The 21,664-nt window shown below is 37.7% G+C and overlaps 7 protein-coding genes and 1 long non-coding RNA gene across 12 annotated transcripts; 4 read left to right on the forward strand and 4 right to left on the reverse strand.

Moving 5' to 3' along the window:
- Positions 1 to 61: 61 nt before the first annotated feature.
- BNAA06G23310D lies at positions 62 to 1,514 on the forward strand. Its single transcript, XM_013787727.3, has 4 exons — positions 62 to 320; positions 535 to 652; positions 965 to 1,112; positions 1,199 to 1,514. Exons 1-4 carry the CDS (start codon positions 123 to 125, stop codon positions 1,410 to 1,412), a joined length of 678 nt encoding a protein of 225 aa, XP_013643181.2. The 5' UTR covers positions 62 to 122; the 3' UTR covers positions 1,413 to 1,514.
- Positions 1,515 to 1,520: 6 nt separating this feature from the next.
- Positions 1,521 to 5,637, reverse strand: BNAA06G23320D (protein LNK1). 3 transcript variants are annotated; one of them, XM_013787719.3, is made up of 8 exons: positions 5,387 to 5,634; positions 4,819 to 4,954; positions 3,783 to 4,294; positions 3,367 to 3,673; positions 2,541 to 3,140; positions 2,259 to 2,407; positions 2,021 to 2,156; positions 1,521 to 1,930 (listed from the first exon to the last, which is right to left on the reverse strand). In XM_013787719.3, the coding sequence occupies exons 2-8, from the start codon at positions 4,840 to 4,842 to the stop codon at positions 1,835 to 1,837; spliced, it is 1,824 nt and encodes a 607-aa protein (XP_013643173.2). In that variant the 5' UTR covers positions 4,843 to 4,954; positions 5,387 to 5,634; the 3' UTR covers positions 1,521 to 1,834. The 3 variants fall into 3 exon arrangements, with proteins under 3 accessions (XP_013643173.2, XP_013643174.2, XP_013643178.2); XM_013787720.3 differs by having other exon boundaries at positions 4,819 to 4,951; positions 5,387 to 5,590; XM_013787724.3 differs by lacking the exon at positions 4,819 to 4,954 and having other exon boundaries at positions 5,387 to 5,637.
- A 237-nt stretch (positions 5,638 to 5,874) lies between these two features.
- Positions 5,875 to 6,949, forward strand: LOC106348075. Its single transcript, XM_048781947.1, has 3 exons — positions 5,875 to 6,093; positions 6,456 to 6,612; positions 6,695 to 6,949. The coding sequence occupies exons 1-3, from the start codon at positions 5,917 to 5,919 to the stop codon at positions 6,829 to 6,831; spliced, it is 471 nt and encodes a 156-aa protein (XP_048637904.1). The 5' UTR covers positions 5,875 to 5,916; the 3' UTR covers positions 6,832 to 6,949.
- A 1,327-nt stretch (positions 6,950 to 8,276) lies between these two features.
- LOC106348072 lies at positions 8,277 to 10,396 on the forward strand. Its single transcript, XM_013787725.3, has 2 exons — positions 8,277 to 9,195; positions 9,635 to 10,396. The coding sequence occupies exons 1-2, from the start codon at positions 8,324 to 8,326 to the stop codon at positions 10,272 to 10,274; spliced, it is 1,512 nt and encodes a 503-aa protein (XP_013643179.2). The 5' UTR covers positions 8,277 to 8,323; the 3' UTR covers positions 10,275 to 10,396.
- LOC106348073 (serine/arginine-rich splicing factor SC35-like) lies at positions 10,374 to 12,658 on the reverse strand. Of its 3 annotated transcripts, XR_001270867.3 has the most exons (9): positions 12,499 to 12,657; positions 12,325 to 12,403; positions 12,149 to 12,228; positions 11,997 to 12,063; positions 11,701 to 11,823; positions 11,378 to 11,572; positions 11,072 to 11,285; positions 10,867 to 10,983; positions 10,374 to 10,676 (listed from the first exon to the last, which is right to left on the reverse strand). XR_001270867.3 is itself a non-coding variant. In XM_048781946.1 (8 exons), exons 1-8 carry the CDS (start codon positions 12,572 to 12,574, stop codon positions 10,978 to 10,980), a joined length of 822 nt encoding a protein of 273 aa, XP_048637903.1. In that variant the 5' UTR covers positions 12,575 to 12,658; the 3' UTR covers positions 10,728 to 10,977. The 3 variants fall into 3 exon arrangements, 2 of the variants coding, with proteins under 2 accessions (XP_048637903.1, XP_013643180.1); XM_048781946.1 differs by lacking the exon at positions 10,374 to 10,676 and having other exon boundaries at positions 10,728 to 10,983; positions 11,378 to 11,554; positions 12,499 to 12,658; XM_013787726.3 differs by lacking the exon at positions 10,374 to 10,676 and having other exon boundaries at positions 10,728 to 10,983.
- A 795-nt stretch (positions 12,659 to 13,453) lies between these two features.
- On the forward strand, positions 13,454 to 15,289 carry LOC106348068 (metacaspase-3-like). Its single transcript, XM_013787717.3, has 5 exons — positions 13,454 to 14,027; positions 14,247 to 14,577; positions 14,650 to 14,767; positions 14,850 to 15,023; positions 15,094 to 15,289. The coding sequence occupies exons 1-5, from the start codon at positions 13,487 to 13,489 to the stop codon at positions 15,151 to 15,153; spliced, it is 1,224 nt and encodes a 407-aa protein (XP_013643171.2). The 5' UTR covers positions 13,454 to 13,486; the 3' UTR covers positions 15,154 to 15,289.
- A 15-nt stretch (positions 15,290 to 15,304) lies between these two features.
- On the reverse strand, positions 15,305 to 17,368 carry LOC106348070 ((3aS,4S,5R,7aS)-5-hydroxy-7a-methyl-1-oxo-octahydro-1H-indene-4-carboxyl-CoA dehydrogenase). Its single transcript, XM_013787718.3, has 6 exons — positions 17,035 to 17,368; positions 16,738 to 16,950; positions 16,341 to 16,436; positions 16,116 to 16,261; positions 15,812 to 16,031; positions 15,305 to 15,727 (listed from the first exon to the last, which is right to left on the reverse strand). The coding sequence occupies exons 1-6, from the start codon at positions 17,167 to 17,169 to the stop codon at positions 15,536 to 15,538; spliced, it is 1,002 nt and encodes a 333-aa protein (XP_013643172.2). The 5' UTR covers positions 17,170 to 17,368; the 3' UTR covers positions 15,305 to 15,535.
- Positions 17,369 to 19,407: 2,039 nt separating this feature from the next.
- LOC111202022 lies at positions 19,408 to 20,614 on the reverse strand. The gene is made up of 4 exons (XR_002654953.2): positions 20,436 to 20,614; positions 20,041 to 20,175; positions 19,827 to 19,940; positions 19,408 to 19,593 (listed from the first exon to the last, which is right to left on the reverse strand). It is a non-coding gene; the product is annotated as an uncharacterized LOC111202022 (long non-coding RNA).
- Positions 20,615 to 21,664: the final 1,050 nt, after the last annotated feature.

Consider the following 21,664-nt stretch of genomic DNA (forward strand, 5'->3'; position numbering starts at 1 on the left):
ACTGGTTATTAATTTCCGGTTTGGTTTTATGTAAACCGAGAATTGGAATGCATAAATAAATAAACAAAAGTTGCTCTTATTTTCGATATTGCGGCTCTTAGAGAGACGACAGATCTTCGAAGATGAGCTTGACGCTGCTCCAAGGTTATTCTTCTGCAGAAGAAGAAGATGCAGAGGAGAAGGATTACGAGAACTCCGACGAAGAAGACGAGAATCATGGCGTTGAGAGATACGGATCTTCTTCTTCAGTGTTCGATTTCTCTGCATCCAACTCCGCCAAAGACTCTGGCCTTCCTTCAGCTAACGACGTTTTCTCTCAGGTCATCATTCTCTTTGATCTTCTCACCCCAAAACTCATTAAATTTCGACTAGTCGTTGTGGATTAAAAGAAATAGTTACTTGGATCTGTAAATTGAATTTTAGGTTTATGTTTGAACATTAAGAGAGATCCTATTGTAGTGAAACTTGTTAGGGTTCATTGGCCTTGCAAGTCTGTGAACTGGTTTGGTTTACTTCTGTGAAATGATTTTGCAGATATCAGGGCCACCGGAGTTTCTAAACAACCGCACAGAAGCGGATGAAGAAGCTACAGCTAGAGATGCAGAGCATGCTAAGCGTATTACCCGCAAAAAGAAGAAAGCTAAACCTAAAGGTACCTACCCATCACTTGTTTGCATCTTTCTAGCTTTTTTCGTTATTACAAAAATGAAAAGGTTCATCTTTTGATGCTGTTAGATTGTTAAGGTACACATCAATGCCTTTCACGTTCTCATGTTTAGGTTCACAACCCGAAATAGATGGGAAAGGTTGAGTTTTTTAGAAGCTTGGCTTGTTTAGGGTACTTTGAAGCATAAACGTTGTGCATTAGAAAACCAGGAACTGAGTTCTAATTTGGTTTTCTGGGTTCTGCTTATAAAGCTATCTTAACACTGATGGGTTATTGTCTCTATCGATTGGTTTATAGGTGTTGTCATGGAAGCAAAACCTCAACTTGTTGGGATCCATGAGAGAGTCAGAAACGATATTGATGCACCACCATCTTCAGAGAATGGTGAAAAACGGATATCTACTGCAACCAATCCAAATGCAGAAGAAGCTGCAGATCTCTTAAGGTATATGAATATATATCCCCTTTGTCTCTTCATCAACTCATACTGCAAAATCAGAGCTTGATTAGTGTTTCTTTTGTTGTGTTTAGGATGTGTCTGCAGTGTGGAGTACCAAAAACATATACAAGCGCGAGAGGAATGGTATGCCCACTTTGTGGTGACCGGCCACTACCGGACGTAGACGCAAAGAAGAAAGGCTCGACGATCAAAGATAAAGAGAAGAGCAAAAGAATGAGAGGTCAATCCTCTCACGCTTCTTGGAAAAGTGAAACTGAGATGCAACTCAGGCAAACTTTCGATTAGAATGTTACCAAACTGTCTTCTCTTTTTATTACATTGTTCCATCCAAATCCATCATGTTTCAAAACTATTATTGGAAGTGAAAACCCTTAAGTTTCTTAGTAATTAATGTTGAGAGAAACACAGCAGAGTGATTATAGCATTGCAAAAAAGAGACACTAAAACATCTTTATCTACAGAATGGCTATGTGCCTCTCTAATAACAACTTAGAACATACGACAAAGGTAATGAACATGTCTCAATACCCGAGCAACCAAGCGTATCAAATTCGAAATGGAATCCAAACCGTCAGGACTTTTGTAACTAACTGCGTTACAAAATCCATGATTCTAATGGAAGAAACAGTCAGGACTTTTGTAACTAACTGGAACAACCATATCTGGATTGATTCAGCAGTGAAAGAGCCAGTTTTCAGTTGACATCACTACTTGTTGTCACTTGCCACAGCTTCGGTTCTAACTCCTTGAGTTTCCTCTTCTTTCTCAATCCTCAGGCTCGGACTACTGTTGGGCTGAGGAATCTGTGGAGATTATGATGACTAAATGAGGCACTATGCGACAGAGTTTACAAGTCTGAATGGCTGTGCGTAAGAAGTGTTTGTTTAAGTTACCATGGGATGGGATTTATAGGAGAGAACATCGTGATCTGATGAAAGAGATGAGTCTGAGGGTCTATGAAACAGCAAATGAGCTATGGATCGGTCTATCGGGTTTGTATCGGTTTCTATATCCAAGAATCCCACGTACCTGAATAAGAACAAATACAGACATCAATGACAGAATCTACTGGATGAACATAACAGGAGATAAAGGAAGACTATACTGGAGAAGTATGAAACTGGTGCTTACTTGTCTGTTTCACCATTTTCGAGATGCGAGCCAGCACCTTTCACCTGTCTGTTTCCACCATTTGGATCCATACAGTGATGTCTCTGCTCGGCGCTTTTTGCCAATCGGTATAAGCTGTCCCTTATGCAAAGCTTCGTCCTAACATCCAACTGGAGCAAGCGAGTGCACATAAACAAAGTAAACAAATGTACACGTAAGTTTATATCATACTTTTACCAATCAACTTCAGAACTCATAAAATTGTTTTCGTTACATCATCCATTATCTATTGACAAATTGTACCTGTTCTATAACTTGTTGAAGCTGGCGAAAACTTGTTGCTTCCAGTGAAATGTCATCAACTACAGAGCTAACACAGGAACTTTCCAGCTTGTTTGATGTTTCCACTTTAGCTGCAACTTTTCTGTGGTCATCCTCGAGCCCGATCTTTTGGATAGTAGCAGCATCAGGAAACACCATGGGGTTTGTCTTACTACTCTTCCTGGTACTTGCGGCATAAGGAGGCAAATCTTGCCCGGCCTGCAAGCTCACTCTCTTCTCCAATCCCTTCCTACACCGATCATCATCAACAGTTGGACCTTGTAAGCTCTCGACAGATTGTGCCTGATTTGATGTGTATGACTCATTTGAAGCAGAGGAAGGATTGGGTATGTTCTCAGATTTGATACCAGAATTACTTTCACATGCTGATACTTGGTTTGAAGTCTGCTCAAAACTGAAATGCGAGTAAGGAACACCTGGTTGTTGGAATGCAGAGGGAGGATAATACTGATTTGTGTCCATCTTTTCACTGGAAAGACCGCTGTGCTGTAAAGTAAAACTGTTATCCGAGTACCCATCAAGATTATGAAGATCACCAGTCTGCTTCTTTTCAAGATTAGCCTGTAAAAAAACAAAAAAAAGTGCATTGATATGAATTTCGGGAAGAGTATCAAAGACTTCAGCACTGGAAATATTTATCTGATAGAAAACCTACTAGTCTTATCGTACAAAAAGCCATATCTAAAGAACTAACTGAGAACATGCAATGTATGCCAAACATGTAGTAAGAAGCCAACGTCATCAGACAAGGAAGAAATATGTAAAATATAAAAAAAAATTGACTAACCTCTTCATCCAGTATCAATATATCCTTCTTCTGCATACTTGTATCATATACGTTTTCTGAAGAGTTTCCTTGAGTCGAGCCGCCGACAGCAGTATACCCATATTCATCTTCAACACCATGGTTGGATTCACTATTGTTCAGAAAGTCTTCAACCTGCAACAAAGGGGTTCTTTGGTTCCCCATTGTGTCTGGTTTTATATCATCTGTCATCGCGATTTGTGTATCATCATTTGGCTGAGCAGAAGAGAACCAGCACAGGTTATCTTCATTATTAATACTCTCCAACCCGAAAGTTGAATCACAGCTCCTGTTGCATCCAAAAAAACAAGTGTAAGCTCAGTGCAGTACGTTTTCCTAAAAGGGATGAGCCCCCATGTGTTACCATAATTTCTCAAAGAGAATATTTTAAATGTTACCTAAGCATATTGTCCACATCTTCAAAATTTCCAATGTCACCCCAGCCATAGAAGAGATCATTGCTTTCTTTATCTCCACTATTCAAAAAACTGAGATTATTTTCAGCATCTGGAATGTTGTCGACGGAATAGTTATTATACACGCCATCATGTGTTGCAGTGGAACTGTCACACAACATGGGATCCGCAGAGCAGAAATTCTCAGCTTCGTTGACGTGGCCACCGTTGAAACCATGATCTGAGATCTTTGCATCCTCTAGTTGCATATCCTGAACATCTTTGTCTGATCCCGCGTCACGAGACACCGGAGAGACAGCACGATTGTTCTCAGGCCAAGGGTTTCTTCCTAACATATCGCCCTTCTTCTTGATAAAAGTATTACTCTTTAAGTGGGTTTTGTCGCTACCCTTATCTTCATGTCTTTGTTTCTTCCTGCTACTAGCCTCATTCCCCGAGTTTGGCACTATACCATCATCGTTACCATGAAATTCTTCTGATATATTATTGTCTAGCTGAAAAGATAGGAAAAGAACGCAGCTACCAATTAGCAACTCGAACAAAAAAAGCTAGGGAAAAATTGGAATAACAAAGAATTCCCAAACCTGAACACAGAACACATCAAAGTGGCAGCGATAACACGAAGTATTTTATGAAATACAGTGCTAGAGTATTATCAAAAAGAGAGATGCATGAAGCAATGGTAGCAAGATACCAATCTAATATCGAGAACTTCAAATGAGGATAGCAACATGGCAGCAAACTCTTCAGTGATACACAGACAAAAATCAGCAAGGAAAGAGAAAAACGATACAGGGATGAAGAATAGTATATGCTATGCTATGAACTTTTCGGCTATATCAATGCGCTACTCTAAACAAAGGGCCCTATATTGCAAGTGATCAACATCTCATAGCCTATACAGATGTCACCCCTCACGAATAAATATTGACATATGCCAACATCACAAGACCATATGATGCATTTCCAGAAGAAGAAGAAAAAAATATGCAATTAAGACGATAGTGACACAACTCACCTGATCAAAGCACAAGCCCGACATTCCTCCCAACTTCAAGACTCTTTTAAATCACCACTAAAAACCATGCACATTACCCCGACACATCACCTCTATAGCAAAAACATGTAACTCCCCCTCAACTAGAACTGGTCTTCTGGATAAGAAACATAAGATATTAAACAGCTGAAGAACGTTCCAATAACAGAAGATATCGAAACCCAGCTCGTATTTTAAAGACTTAAATCTTTCTTATCCAGACCTCAAAACCCATCAAAATCTCAAGGTAATCCTAAACCCTAAAATTCACATATTCTTTCCCAATTGTTCATCATTTATCAAAAGACTCAAAACTCTACATAGATTCTCCCAATCGATTCTCCTATTTTCTGGTTGCTAATGATGATCTAGTATACACTTCATAAGTTTTGAAGCATTAAATGAAAGCTAAGTCACTAAATGCAACAAAAAATCAAATCTGCGATTGCTATCCAATCATTGCGCATAACAACCAAGAATTCAAATTAAAATTCAACCGAAACGTAATAAGGATCAAAAACCCTAGAGTCTCTCAACCAAATACACTCACCTGCACACAGATGCTCCCACTAGCAACTCCAACGAAACTTCACCGATCAAATAATTAACCAGAACGAAGATTAGATTACTGGCGATAGTATCGACTTCCAGATCTAAAAGAAACTGTGTAGATGACTTTCCTTCCTAGCAGTAGTGTTGGGCAGAAGACGATGAAGGCTTCCTAATTTCTTCTTCTTTTTTTCTTTTACAATTTTTTTAATTAGAATAATGATTTTGTTTCGGGAGAATCAAAAGACAAGTGACCTTGATTTCGACACGTGGATACTCAATCAAAAGGTTAAACGGGCTGAGTTTAATATCAGAACTTGTGGACGAGAGAGCAGCGTGTGATCCTATCAGTTCCAGTGTTACCATTGGTACACGTCATTGGTACGTTCTCGAAGCTGGACTCGTGCTCTCTTCTTATTGGTTGAAGTTTAGTACTGTACTTAATGGGCTGGAGTTATTTAAGTAAAATAAAGCCCAAAGAATCTTTAGATTGGGCTGATCGTTCAGAGAGAGATCGGTTTGATTCTTCCGATGGAGGAGGAGATCGGAGGGAGGGAGGATAGATGGAAGGGATCGTTAGAGAACATAACGGAGATGGCTTCGAATCTCGATTCTCTACAGAAGCTTCTCCTCAAGAAAGCTGTCTTCGTTGAAGAGGACGCTTTCGCTAGAGCTTCTCTAGTCTCCGAACAAGCTCGAACAATCAAGGTCCGTTAAAGCCTTGTTTCGTGGATTTTGATGATTCGATCTGATTGATCATGATTGCCTCTGTTATTTGATGATTTGATCATGTGATCTGATCTTAGCTAGGTTGATTCATTAGCTGGGTTGATTCATAATAGTGTTTATCTAGAATTGCATAAGATGGTGAATCTGGAAACTCATATGAGCTAGGAAGTTAGAATCTCTGTGCTTTGATCACCAAATTGCACTAAACCAAGTCTTGTTGTTCTATGATTCTGTGGTCTACTGATGATGCTAATAATCACCAAATTATCAAAGGCTCGACCTTTTGAGGCTTCACCATGAAATATCCAAGTGCAATCATTTTTGCCTGTGTGTTGTTTTAGGTACTTGAGCAAAGGGTACAAACACTAGAAAGAGAACTAGATGCTGCTATTACAGCTGCTGCTCATGCTCGTTCTGAGAAACGCCACGCTGAGTCTTCTCAAAAAGCTGCTGAATTACGTGCCCAAGAGGTTACAAAAGAGCTTGAAAACACCACAAGTATGTATAACTTTTAAAATTATCAATGCGCTTCTTGGGTCGATGATATTCAACGAAGACTGTTTTGTTACTAATGTTTCAGAGGTTTTCAAGCTGCATATGGAAGAGCTCCGAGGTATGCAAGAACAGATATCCAAACGCGATAACGAGATTAAGCTCTTGGAATCTATAATCCAAACGCTTGGCGGAAAAGAGCGATTGGGAAAAAAGGCGGTGTGAGTGGATGATGCGTTTTTTCACTTGTAGAAATTTTGTAAGCTTAGTTTGTGAGACAGTTTATGTATGACAATGATACTCCTCTTGCAAGATAAAATATTACAAAATGATATTTTGCCCATTTAACCAAGAACTGAACTTGACATGGGATGGGCCTATAATGTGCCTGATGCTTTCGATTCTCATCTGGCCTGAATTGAAACACGTATGGCCGGATAATGGTAGGATGCCAGATTCATAAACTAGCATCTCCAGCCGTGTGGAGCAAGAAACTGCGTTAATTTGACAGCTGAAGATCCGCAACTTCTTATCTAATATCCCAAAAGGAGAATAAGAGAAACAAAAGAGGAAGTATAAGCAATGATGGATGGCTTTAGCGTGTGGATGTCTATCTAAATTATCTAATTTTTGGTAGAAACCTGTGTTTAGATTATCTAATTTTCTAGAAATCCATATAGATTAGATATAGTTCCAAGGGTTTTACTAAATTTAGTAAAAAGAAAATACCAAACGAAACAGAGTTTTCTAGACTTCTGATCGTATCCTGGCATGTAAAGTATCTTACTGTATCAAAAGAGAAGATATTCTCCAAATAGTATAGAAAAATTCCCAAAAATGAGAAATATACACTGTAGCAGTATAAGCATATTGATAGTATTCTAATATTTCAAAGGCTAAATTTAGAAATGTAATGAAAAGTTGGGGAATGGGATTATAACTAAAATTACCATGCAGATGACTAGATAAGGGTGAACCAAAGGAATACGTAAAGTAAATTAACGCAAAATCCATTGTTGTTTACTTGACGCTGCGGAAGTGGTTGAAATAATGTGCGGCTAATAATTATTTTCTTACAAATTTTCTTTGTTGATTAGAAAGAAAGAAAAAAAAATGATTATGAAAAGAATCTGAAATTCATTTTCTGGTTATTAGTCAACTCTTGTCTCTTGCCATGCAAATCATGCATGGCACATCAACCATATCTCTATCATTCAGAAAGAAAAACTCAATCAAAATCCTGACATGCAAATATTATTATCGTAATCAATTAAAGAAAAAGATTATCGAAGAATGTTAAGTTTCCGTATATATTTTTTTTTGCTTGAAGTTTCCGTATAATTTTTAAAAGCTTCATTTCTAATAACTGAAATTAACAAAACAAAAAATAATATATATTAGCATTCAGTATCTGGTGAAACTACTAAGATACTATTGTTCTCCCTAAAAATAGAATGTGAGACCGTAAAAAAAAATTCTTGAAGTGATAGTTTTGATAATTATTCACGACAAGTATATCCAAACCATGCATAGATTTAATATTCCAACAAAGTTTTATTATTCTACTTTTAGCAAAATTTAAAGCTTATCACTTCAATTTTGCTTCTTGCCAAAATTCTACAACTGCAACAATATGTTCAAGCCCATGCAGCATCTCTCTATATAATATGTGTGTGTATGCAAGCAAAACATAACCCACAACAACAACAACCAAAAAATGATGTCCGAGGAGTTCCCTGATGTATTCCCTTGGATACAAAACATTCCCCAAATCACCAAATGGAACACAACTTCTCTTTCCTTTTGTATTTGTCACTCAGCTTCTGATTTCCCAAATTCAACCTTAAATCTCATAGCACAAAGAAACCCTAACCCTAAAATCCCCACTTTCTCCATCATTGTCCAATCCAATAACCATCCTCCTTTGTACCTATGGACCTCTAAACAAGAACTTAGCATCAACCCAAACTCACCAAACCCTTTTGATGAACAAACAATCACCTCTCTACTCTTCGGTTTTGTCGAATCTATCTTAACCTATACCTCTAATTGTTCCAATTATTCAACCATCAAAGTCCCTAAGCCTGATCCTTCGATGATCAATGGTCTTAAAGACATCTTCAATACAGTGATCCTCACTCTCTCGTTCCTCGTTTGCGTCTATGAAGCTCCTTTATATCTCCGTGAAAACTGCCTGATCACCCTGAGGAACCATTTGGTTACTTGTCATGCAAGGCAAGCAACAACATCTCTTATGAAGCTTCTTGGGTCTAATTTAGAAGAACAATGGATGAGATCAGTCAATCTAGCGATTACAAATTGGATCATCGAGCGTAAGGATAATCGGAGTAACACGACCACGACAACTCCTCTGTTCTCTTACGCTTTTTCGACTTATGGATTGTGGAAAGTGCAATTGTATTGTCCTATTGAAGCCATGGAAGTGGAGAGATCGAGCAACCCTAGAGCTGATTCGAGATTGTTGTTCTCTCTCAAGTTTAATCAGCTCGAAGGTGTGATGCAGTTCAATCATAAAGTTGTAGTTAGAGACAAGTGGATCGACGTGATCGTGAAGATAGACAACATCAGGTGCATACTAGTTTACTGTCTTAACACTTAAAATGGCGTAATTTTTTTTTTTGAAAAATACCGTTAAATAGCATTAAATCAGAGTTTTGTTCAAAAGATAGCGCAAAACAGAAAAAAAAATCTCAAAATAGCATTCAATAAAATATACAAAATAAATCTATTTATATATTGTATTTTGGGATTTAGTGATTAAGTTCAAATTTATTTTTTAGGAGATAAGATTAGATTAAGAATTTTGGATGTAGAGTAATTTAATGTTTTTATTGACTAATAAATGACATTCTATAGATTTTTATGTTTGAATACTATTTTTGTAACAATAACTAAAAAGACTGTGCTTTGACAAAAAAAAAACTAAAAAGACTGCTATTTATGAGATTTGTCCAAAGTTTTTTAAATGAAACATTCGCAAGTGACAAAATATTTTGTGCATATACAGATACGATGTAATAAAGCTTGTAAACGAGAGACTGATGTCGAGAAAAGGAGCAGGGGAACACGAGAAGCACTTCCCATCAAGGATCTCTTTGCAAATAACTCCCACTCTCCAAACCGACTTCATAAGCGTGTCTGTCAGCAAATCATCCAACAACCCGGGACGAGAATTCGAGGTCGAGAGGTCTATAGAAGGCTCGTTCGACCCACCAAACTCTTTAGGCCTAAGAGTAGCTGGACGAGAAGCCTCGACCATGACAATGACCCCATGGAAGTTCGAGCAGTCCGTGCTCGGCTACACGGCCAATCTAAACTGGATCTTGTACGACAGCAGCGTTGGAGGAAGAGAGGTTTTCACGACGAAGCCGTCGAGGTTTTCGATAATGAGCCCAAGGTCTTGGTTCAAGGATAGGTACGCGAGGGCTTATAGGTCATTTACGAGGAGAGGAGGAGTGATATTCGCAGGGGATGAGTATGGAGAGAGCGTGGTGTGGAAGATTGGTAAAGGAGCAATGGGGAGAAGAATGGAATGGGAGATTAAAGGGTCTATTTGGTTAACTTATTGGCCAAATAAGTATAAGACTTTTTACCATGAGACTCGAAGATTGGACTTTACGCAGCTTCTTTATCTCACCATCGACTAACCAGTAACCACAGCGATGATGTTATACGTAGCCTTTGTGATCTCTTATTTGTATTAAATTAAGATTTTTTTTGTTAAAACCTTCGATGAAAGAGAGATGTTAATGAAAGTGGATTTACGACCGAAGATAATGATTAAGTTAATTTTCAAAACTGGATTCAAACACAGGGCAATAGACTAACCAAACCCTTCTTAGTATTGACAACAAGTGTGAGACAAAGATGCTAACTATATACGGTAGGGTAGATTCATCAGGGTGTTGAAACCGGCATCTATCATCAAGCATGACACATCTAACATCGATCAAGACATCAATCATCTACAGTTTCATAGACAGCAGCAACAGCTACAATCTCAACACGGTTGTGCCATCTTCCCAAGTCAATTCTTTTCTCGAACCAGACTAGAAAAATTCAAGACAAGCCATGGAATTAGCAACTTGACAAAAAACAAAAACAAAGAAGACCACAGTAAATTAAAGATTTAAAATCTCATACAGTAACCCTTGCACATAGACAACTAAGGAAGTCTCAAGATACTAAACTCGAAAGATAGCAGGAAACAAACACACAGTAGTAGTTTAGAGCACCTACGGAAATTCAACCAATACTACAGAGGATAGAAGTTCCCATGCTTGAAAGATGAAACATCATCAATACAAGCAAAACATGTTTTGATACACTGTCTCCTTCACAAGCATGCGATCATTCCTGCAAGTGATATAACCAAACACAACAATTCAGAAATTAACTTTACATTGGTGATCTATTTATAAAGCTATGAATGCCTTCAGCCCACCTCCGCATTAGGAGATTGGCTACGAGCTGTGTCCCGAGGAGACGGGGACCTATCATTGCTCTTCCTCTCAGGAGAGGCCTTTTCCAGGGAAGGACTTCTTGGGCTACGGCTGCGGGAAGCAGGAGTTAGAGACCTCTCTTTGCTTCGCCTTTCAGGAGAGGCTTTTAGTGGGGAGGCACTTATAGGGCTGCGGCTGCGGCGAGCAGGAGATGCACTGCAAATTATAAAGTCGGAATCAGAATCATTTTTACATAGCGTGGGAAAAATCATGTAAAAGAAAAATAAGTTCAAAAAAAAGGAAGAGACCTCAAGGAGCGACTGCGACTGCGCCTCTCATCATCATAACGGCCTCTGACTCTGCGTTTGTCATCAGGGCTGGCACTACGAGACCTACTACGACGGCGATAATCTCTATCCTTGTCATGATGCCTATCACGCCTTTCATTGCTTCTACTTCTGCTCCTCTTCCTGTAGTCTCTTTCCCTGTAATCATCTCGGGACCTAGAATTAATGTAGGATTATTCAGGCGTACACTGTTAGGATGAAATTATTTGCTCAATCAAGTAACAAAAGTCAATCTGAGTAATAGTGTAATATAAGATGAACTGCCAGCGATTCACATCACTCACCTCCTGCGGGGACTGCGGCTTCTCCTAGGACTACGGCGTCTATAAGGGCTACGGCTCCTTCGAGGACTACGGCTTCTTGACCTTCGTGACCTTGGAGGTGGTTCCACAACTCTTCCTTTTGAACTGAAACACGATAATTACAAACTAATCAAGATAAGTATAAGAAGAACCTTCTACATGTATGAAACACTGAGTTCCACAGTCCAAAAACAAGGAATGGTGAATCACACCAAAATCAAATGGCAATAAGCCTAAGAAACTCTTAATAATCAAATACAAAAAGAAAGAAGCTTTACATCTTCTCTGCATTAGGGCCGTATTTAGCAAACTGAACAGTGATTTCTCTGCCATCAACCTCTCGTCCTGAAACAAAAAACTTAACCTTTAATGAAACTGAACATTACATAAACTCACCAAGGACAAAAAGAAAAAGATATTGATAGTTTACCATCAAGCCTTTCCACAGCTTTGTGAGCTTCATCTTTATACTTATATCGAACAAATGCAAAACCACGCGAATCACCAGTCCTAAATCACATAACAATACTGAGCTGATTCAAATTAAATCGAGACAAAAACGAAACCCTAATTTCTCATTATAACAGAGAGAAAACGAAATTGGACCTTCGATCTCTGGGGATGAAGACATCGACGACCTTCCCGTACTTCGCGAATAGAGGATAAAGATCATCTGCAGTCGTACCTACACAACAACAGAACAAAACCCTAAATCTCTCAGAAACCACGATAACCATGAACAGTTACAACGAGTTCGAGATAAATAGAGGGAGAGATTACGGAAGGTGATGTTGAGGACGAGAAGAGAGTAGGTGTCGCTGATGTCCGGCGGACCTGACCTTCCGAAGTGCGACATGGTTTTACCGCCGGCGGAGAAAGTGGGAGTGAGATTAGGTTCCTTGTGGCCTGTGAAATAACGAAACCTAAAAGAGACGGGGCTATACTCGGCCCTATAACTTATTGCTAATTACAATTATGCCCTTCTGTAAGAAAAGTAGCGCTAATCAGAAAGAGGAAATTACAATCCAATTGAATCGTACCGATATTGGTTTGTACCGGTTTAGCAACGTTTGGTGGTATAGTACGTGATTGTACTGAAAGAATTCAAATCAACTCAAAAAGGATCTCGATTCTAATGCCATTTTAAATGAATTCTGGCTTATATTTGGTTCATTGACATTAACGGCTCTTTAGTTATGTGTCATATGGGGTTTTCTCAATATTCCAACATCACATGTTGTCGGCTTGTAAAGAAAACACATCAAAAGCAAACCAAATCCAAATAAATGAATATTGCACCATAACCAATCTGATTTTATGATTCAGCTAGTGTGTTCTTGACTTGACTTTGATTCACTTGTTTTCGGAATGAAATATATGGGGGACATGTGACATGTCCTACCATTGATAGTCTCGTTCGAACTTGGGTTGTGTTGATGGTCAACTTTCTCATGGGTCAAATTAAAGCCCACAAAACACTTTAGAATATTTTGAAGAAAAAACACAACACAAGTGATTACATTTTTTTCAAAGAATCATATTCCGTTTAGTATATTATATTTGAAATATTTCGTTTGCGAATTGATTCACATAGCAACATGAAAGCATAAGAATAACTACTGATCTAACTACGTGGCCATATCTACCTTCCACAACTCTTTTCAATCGATGGCTACCAATACACCCAAAGAACCTGAAACTTTCTATATAAGAAACCCATCACTCACATGCATTTGACGTAGAACACAAGACAAAACAAACCTCAGTCATGGCTAGCCGGAGAGATGTACGGTGCCGTTGTGGTAGATGGATGTCGGCTCAACCTGGGGTCAGTTCCATCCAATGCTCTACCTGCCATACCGTCACGCAGCTCTCCTCCTCCCTCGTGGACATAGCGCGTGGTGCGAACCGCGTGCTTCAAGGGATTCAACAGCTACGTAGACAGCATAAACAACAGCAACAGCAACCGCAACAACAACAACAAATAATGGCTCAACCACCACCACCACCACCGAAGAGACAGCATAAACAACAGCAACAACAAATAATGGCTCAACCACCACCGAGGAGACAGCATAAACAACAGCAACAGCAACCGCAACAACAAATAATGGCTCAACCACCACCACCACCGAAGCTTCTCGAGCCTCTTCCTTCCCCGTTTGGGAAGAAGAGAGCAGTTATATGCGGCCTGGACTATAAGGGGAAAAGCTATAGCTTGGAAGGTTGCATCAGTGATGCAAAGTCCATGAGAACCTTCTTGGTTAAACAAATGGGTTTCCCTATTGACTCTATTCTCATGCTCACAGGTAGTTCTTTCTTCCAGTTCTCTACAGCCAAGTTCTTTATTCTTATTTAGATGATGCCAGATCTAAAATTTTAGGGGTTTGAAACATTCTTAAAAATCCTAGTAAAAATTCAATTATTTTTTTGAGCATGTCTATATAAAAAACTTTTTGGAGGCGAAGACGAATGTTTCATTAACTAGCTAGCCCAGAACCGGTCCTGAGTGTTTGTTGTTGTTGCAGAAGATGAAGCCAGTCCGCAGCGAATACCAACGAAGAAAAACATTAGAAAGGCGATGAGATGGTTAGTTGAAGGAAACAGAGCAAGGGACTCGCTTGTGTTCCATTACTCCGGTCATGGATCTCAGCAAAAAGACTACAACGGAGACGAAGTTGATGGTCAAGATGAAGCTTTGGCCCCTTTAGACCATGAGACAGAAGGAAAAATCATCGATGACGAGATTAATAAGACACTCGTGAGGCCGCTCGTCCATGGAGCTAAGCTTCATGCTGTCATCGACGCATGTAACAGCGGGACAGTCCTTGATTTACCATCCGTTTGCAGGATGGAAAGGTACACTAACAATACTTTCTACTTGACCGAATCTGAGAATAAACCTCTCTGTGTGTGTAAATGAAAAATCAGGAATGGTTTTTATGAATGGGAACGTCAAACATCAGGGAGAACTTACAAAGGAACAAATGGTGGAACAGCTATCTGTTTAAGTGCTTGTGATGATCATGAAGCCAGTGGTTACACTCCTGTATGTTTAAAGAAACTTTTATAATCTCATCATCTTAAAATACCTCTCTGTATGTTTACATGTATCATTGCGTGGTTGCTAGGTCTTCACGGGAAAGAACGCAGGAGCTATGACTTATAGCTTCATAAAGGCGGTGAAGACAGCTGGACCAGCACCCACCTACGGTCACCTGCTTAACCTCATGTGTTCTGCAATACGAGAAGCCCAGTCTCGCCTCGCCAGGGATGAGAACTACACAAGCCCTGAAGAGACCGCGGTATGTAATTAAAACTTGTAGTGTCAGAGACTTTGCATTATTCTGAATTTCTTTCCTGAGTTGCTTGCAGGAGCCACTGCTAACATCATCAGAGGAATTCGACATATATGCTACAAAGTTTGTGCTCTGAAGGCTGTCACCTATTCTGCAAATAACTACTACGCATACATCATCTTTATCTATGTGTATAAATCATGTAATGATATGTCTGTAGCATACAGCTGCAACAAAGTCTCTTCTTTTAATAAATAAAGCTATTGAAACTATCGAGGTTCCCATGATTAGTTATAGAAACTGAATATGAATAAAGATGTGTGGAGAAGACTGTAATAGCTATATATGGGTTGTACAAGGAAGTACACAGTAAGAACACTATATTTCTATCGACAGCAAACAACACAGGATATCCAGAAGGGGTACCTTATTATACTAAGATGATATACTATTCACATCAGATTCCAAAAGCAGTAAAGTTTTTGTTCTCTCACGATATGATACTGCAACTGTGTGCATCATGCAACATTGTTGAACTTTTTGAGAATCAGAAGCTGAGCTTCTTCCACAAGACTTTTCACTACCTCTCCAGCCGGTAAAATCTCTTTGATGAGGCCTACGCTTTGGCCTGCATACATCGCCATACTCTCTAAGTCACCCGTTGTTGTCATGTTGGGTACAGTTCCTGCAAATCGTCTTATCTCCTTTTCCTGTAGTGGTGACATTCCCTTTGTTTCATCAGTGCAAGACCATAGAGTAAAGGAAAAAGGAAACCTTATTAAAATGAAACTTACTACGCCATGTATGGTAGAACGTCCAATAACAGGCTGGTCGACTTCATTTTCATGGGAAGGAAGAGATCTCCAGTCATCGAAGAAAGGCGTCTCCAGAACACGGTGTGGTGCACCAGGCCACCTTGCTCGTCCAAAGATATCTGTGTATTCGGTTTTCTCATATTCGATCAACTTCCTTTTGTATATTGGGTGTGCGTAGCTCTCATGCGTCGCCACAAACCTAAACAAAGCAAATCCTCTAACTCAGCCCAAACAAACTCATGTAAGCTTACCAAACTTGTGAAAAAGAAGAACACACACACACCTTGTGCCTAGACAGACACCTTGAGCACCAAGTGACAAGGCCGCAACATAACCACGTGCATCCACAATCCCTCCAGCAGCGATAACCGGAATATCGCATTCCCCAACCAGATCAACTACTCTTGGTAACAGTGAAAAGAGACCATCCTAGAAGAAGAAGAAGAAAACTGATGATATCAAACATTTAAAATAAGAGCTATGCAACACTGTAGAGAACTAGGCTTACCTTCCCACTAACATGCCCTCCTGCTTCATGCCCTTGAACAATAATCGCGTCTACTCCTACATCAACAGCCTTTCTAGCTTCTTCAACACTCCCCACCTTAAAAATGTAACTAAAGGATCAGACTTGTTGATCCTATTAGAGACAAAGTCTCTCATATCTGAAGTTGGGAAGAGATTTTAAGTAATATATAAGATAGATTAACTAATCTACTTATCCCTAACTAGTTTTAGGTTAGAAGCTAATTTATATTATGTATTAGTTAAAATCTCTTCCCAAATGACTTTGTCATATGCCCAAGATCGATGAGCCAACTTGGAGCCAGATCAATGTGGAACTGAGCAGATCATCCATCAGGAAACCAAGAAGACTCTTTACATGAATCTCTACACTTTTTTACCTGAGGAACAACTTTGACTCCAGCACTATGAGCATCATCAACAAGCTCCTTAGAACATTCACCCCAATAAAGCTGCAACACAGCAACCTTCTCTTCCAAGATCGTCTTCACGTTGAGCTCATGAGGAAACGCAAGAACAACACCCATCCCGAATGGTTTATCAGTCAATGTCTTTGTCTTCCTTATCATCTCTCTCACGTAATCAGGACACTCCTGATTACAATTCACAATCAAAACAAATCATTATATTAATCAGCAAGCCATGGAAATAAAACATTTGTGGAGTTAATCAATTACCCAATCAGGACATCGGAGAAGACCGATCCCCCCGGCGTTAGCGACGGCAGCTACAAGCTCCGGACCGGAGATATCAGGTCCTAACGGCGCCTGAACTATCCCGTGTTCGAAACCGAGAATCCCTTTCAGAGCCATAGTCTTTTCACTTCCTCTGTGATCTTTATCTTCGTCTCTTTATGTAGAAAAGACAGAGTCGTAATCGGAATTGCTCTTTCGCTCTCGATTATTTTAATAGTCTTTATCGTAAGGGATGACGAACACGTTTCGAAGCTTTTGTCATCACTCTCAAGATCAAGCGATCGTCTTCTTCCTCGCGCTTTTACATTTACCAGAACAACTGATAGCTTGAGAAAACTCATACTGGGCTTTTGATTAAATTATTTGGGCTTGTTTCGAAAAGGCCCATTACGTTTCTCAAATAGAACCGAGCTGTACCGGACTGATACCAAAATCAATTCGAATGATATACAAATCTGGTTTATGTTTTTTAGTAGTCACATTTCGATATCTATCGATATAAATTAGACGGTTGACGATGGATTTATTTTGAATTGATTATTGCCTAACTTTGTAGATTTCTCGTCACAATAAATCGGGAAGATTCCAAGAAAGTGGACTCTTGAGTGTCAGGGATAAGGTGGTGACTGATGAATATGACATGATGGTAATTGAGTATGGCGTATTATATGACTGATACATGTAAGGGGGGTTGGTTTTGTGACTTGATCATCCACGGAAAAGTGTGCGGTCGATGCACGGCACGATAATCTCAGAGTTCGTCACATTTTTATTGATTAATAAAGGCTAACTAATCCTTACTTAAAATTTAATATATCAACTTTGTTGATGTTGACAAAAGAAAAATAAAATACAACTTCGCTGATTTTTATTTGATTCTTCTTTACCCGGTGCCAATAGTAACAATATAACAACAATTTGACACTGACACATATTACTATGATATAAATATAATAGTCTAAATGACATATTTTTGCCTTTTTTCCTTTTAGTTTTAGATCATGATTAACTTCACTCTCTTAGTTAAAGTTCTTAATTTCGGTTAAAAGATGGTTTTTAACTTTTCTTAGATTTTAATTAAAAAGGCAAAGAACCGTCTTTTAAATAAGAGATATAAGAACTGTCTCTTACCCGAAAAGTATAAAATAAAAATAAAAAATGTCAAATCATAATTAAAAATCTCAACTAAAAAACCGAAGTTAATCATGTTCTTAATAGTTTTGATATTAGCTTGTATCAGCCACTTGTTGAGAAATATACATCACAATAAAATATATAGATTTATCATGGCTACGTACGTGGGTTTAAGAGCATCTCCAACCCCACTCTATTTTTCACTCTAAAATAGAGTTTAAAGTAAAAAATGCTCTAATGGTACTATATTTCTCACTCTATAATTGAGTGAAAAATAGGTTTACTCCAAATATAGAGTAATTTTTTTTTTTTGTTCATCACTCTAAAACAGAGTATCATTGGAGCAAACTCAAACTCTATTATAAAATTACTCTATTTTAAAGTAAAAAATAGAGTAAACCATTGGAGATAGTCTAAGCTATGTAACCAGAAGCCACCATTTCGATCAAAATAATAGTAAGCTAAAGCAATGTTTGTTCTTTTTTATATATTCAACCAAGATGTGGCGAATGATTGAGTGGCAGAAAAAAATAGGTGGGTTGTTGAGTGATATGAAAATAAAAAAATTGGCTTTATCTTTTGAAAATGTTCATATAGATCCAAACTTAGATTTGAAGTTATTATGCTTAATTTTTTGCTTTGACATTTTCACTATCGGGCATGCCAGTACCGTACAAACAAGTAAATGATTGCTTCCACCAAATACAGATAAAACTAACCATGACTTAGCTTATTTGTTTAATAAAGACCCAAAAAAATACCGTCTCTGTACTATGACTGTATTACTACACGACTTAAATTCAAATAAAAAACCAAGAAACTCACTTGCTTATTCTACACAATTAGAGCATGATTATCCCTATCACCTCTTATGGGTTTCTTAATAATTTTTAATTAATAAAATTAACCTAAGAATTTAAGTTAAGAAACTTCCATTTTGAATGGTCCAATGGGAGTTTCTTAGTTAAAGGTTCTTAGAAAAAAATTATTAATTTTTTTAAAAGATAAAATTTATTTATTAAATAAAACATATTAAAAGATAACATTAAAACATAGATTTGAAAAACAACATAAAAATAAAGATTAGTACAATAATCGAAAATAATCTGAAAAAAACATTTGTGAATAATATTTGTGATCAAAGAGAGATAATGAAACTTGTTTGGTGAGAAGAGATAATGAAAGTTGTTTGGTGAGAAGGAGATAATGAGACTGTGTGAATAAAATGCTTGGTGAATCACAACTTTATATAGAGAAGGAGAGAAGAACCAAAACCAACATGTATCTAACATACAGACAATACTCGTGAATTGCATATACAACAAATATATACAACAAATCTCGTGACTTCTTTTGATTTGAATGAACGCCTTTTGACTTCTGTTGAACATCTTATATGATATCAACCTGTTATAGAAGGAAGATTGGCACTCTACGGTTAAAAATATAACACACACACACCTCAAACTGACACCGATTAACTTCTATTATGTTTCACTTTCGTCATAGGACTTTGAGTGTTACTCAAAACAGTTCAATACTCAGACCTACATGTAACACAATAACAATGCCTAAATCGTACTCTTGTATCTTCTAGCAATGCCTCTCTTCACAAACAAACAAAAAAAACAAGATGTTACCTTCATATCCAACATGATAGCAACGGCTTTGTCGACAAAGAAAGAGATACATAGATGGGACTCCATTGGTTCTGTAAGTTCTGTTCAACTCCATCCCTAGGCGTATCATCTGGACTGTAGTTTCCATTAAAAACAGAGAATGACAAATGATTAGAATCTAGACAAGACACATAGGTTTTACCATAAAAGAAAGCAAGTGTTTTTTTTTTGTTACCCGAAGATGACAGCGTTCCAGAGCAAGATGTTGTTGTTAGAGGAGCACCACTGATACCAGCAGGAGGATCTTGCAGCAACCTCCTGGAATCCCTCACAAGTCTCTTCCTTGCTGGTGTTGACATCTCAATCTCTTCTAAACCATAAAAACAACAACAAGATTAGAACTTGTAATCAAACATATCCATGATGTCTCAATTGCAAACATTTCTTACAGCAAGCAGAACTCTCTCAAATAAACCATAGATTCATATCTTACAAAGAGATAGATGAAACCCGGAACAGGAATTACAAACCCTAATTAAGAAGATAACCAATTAAGACAAACCACAACCCTAAATCATCGATATCACAATCAGTCGACCAGGATTAAGACAAGATTAAAAGTGGACGAACCTGTGATTCTCAATGGAGAAAAAGAGACGCCGTGAAGAGATCAGAGAAGCCGGAGGAGACCAGAGAAGCCGGAGGAGATGCCGTGAGGACGGTTTCAATCGCCAAAAGAGAAGTCGAGAAAGAAAGAACAGAGAGAAAAGAAAAGAGAGAAAAGAGAAAAAAATAGAAAATTTCCTGTGCTTACACGTGTTCGAAAAACCCCTTTAAAAGCGGTTACCAAAATCCCTTACTAAGGATCGGTAATTGCCTATTGTTTTAATTTTCATTTAATTAAATCAGTTTTTATCTTTAAGAACCTCTTAAGGTTCTGCGTTAAAGATGGTCTTAGAAACTCATTTTGATGACCAACCATAAATATATAGTTTGATAGTTTATGTTAAAGTCGTCATCGTTGAATTTGCAAACTATATAGTTTTGGCTATGGTTTATTCCGTGAAACATCATTTCAATACTTATCTTAAACATGTGTCGATGTGTTATAATACTAATCACATAAAGAGGGAAATATTACAAAACACGATGATCCAAAGTGGGTCAGTCGGCCTACAAAATCTCACCATAAGGCCAAAACCCTTTCATAAAGTCAAATTTAGGAACTAGAGGGGAATGTTCATTTTAACATACGTGAATATTTATAGAATTGTGAAACGAATTAAGAATACTATCGACTCGGCCAACTTTGTTGACTATCCCATAAATACGACAATTATTAATATCCTTCTTTTAAAGATTTTATCATCATCGTTGTATATCGTATATGAATGCATATACAATATAACCTCTTTAAATTAATAATCTATAAATTAATATACGTTAAAACTCTCTAAAAAATAATATAATTTTATAGTTTCAAATTGAATTTTTTGTTCAATTAGTATAACGATAAATTAATATCTCTATAAATTAATAAAAAAATATAGTTTTAGTGTAGTCTCAACATTATTAATTTATAGAAGTTTTATTGTATATTGACATTGATATAGCAAAAAATACATGTTTTAACTCAGCAAGATAAATACTTCGCAAAATACAAACGTATATCTCCAATATATTAAAAGAGAAGCATTACAATATTTTTTTGTAACCATGTGTCGTTACCACAATCATTCTTAGAATCCGTAGAAAAATATTTTGGTACATCAAAATATATAATAAGTTTTTTATTAAACTAAACATAAATTAATTATAAATATTCTTCATTGTTTCCTTAAATAAAAATAACAGAATTG

This window comes from Brassica napus, chromosome A6, assembly GCF_020379485.1.
Source record: "Brassica napus cultivar Da-Ae chromosome A6, Da-Ae, whole genome shotgun sequence".
NCBI classification, from domain to species: Eukaryota; Viridiplantae; Streptophyta; class Magnoliopsida; order Brassicales; family Brassicaceae; genus Brassica; species Brassica napus.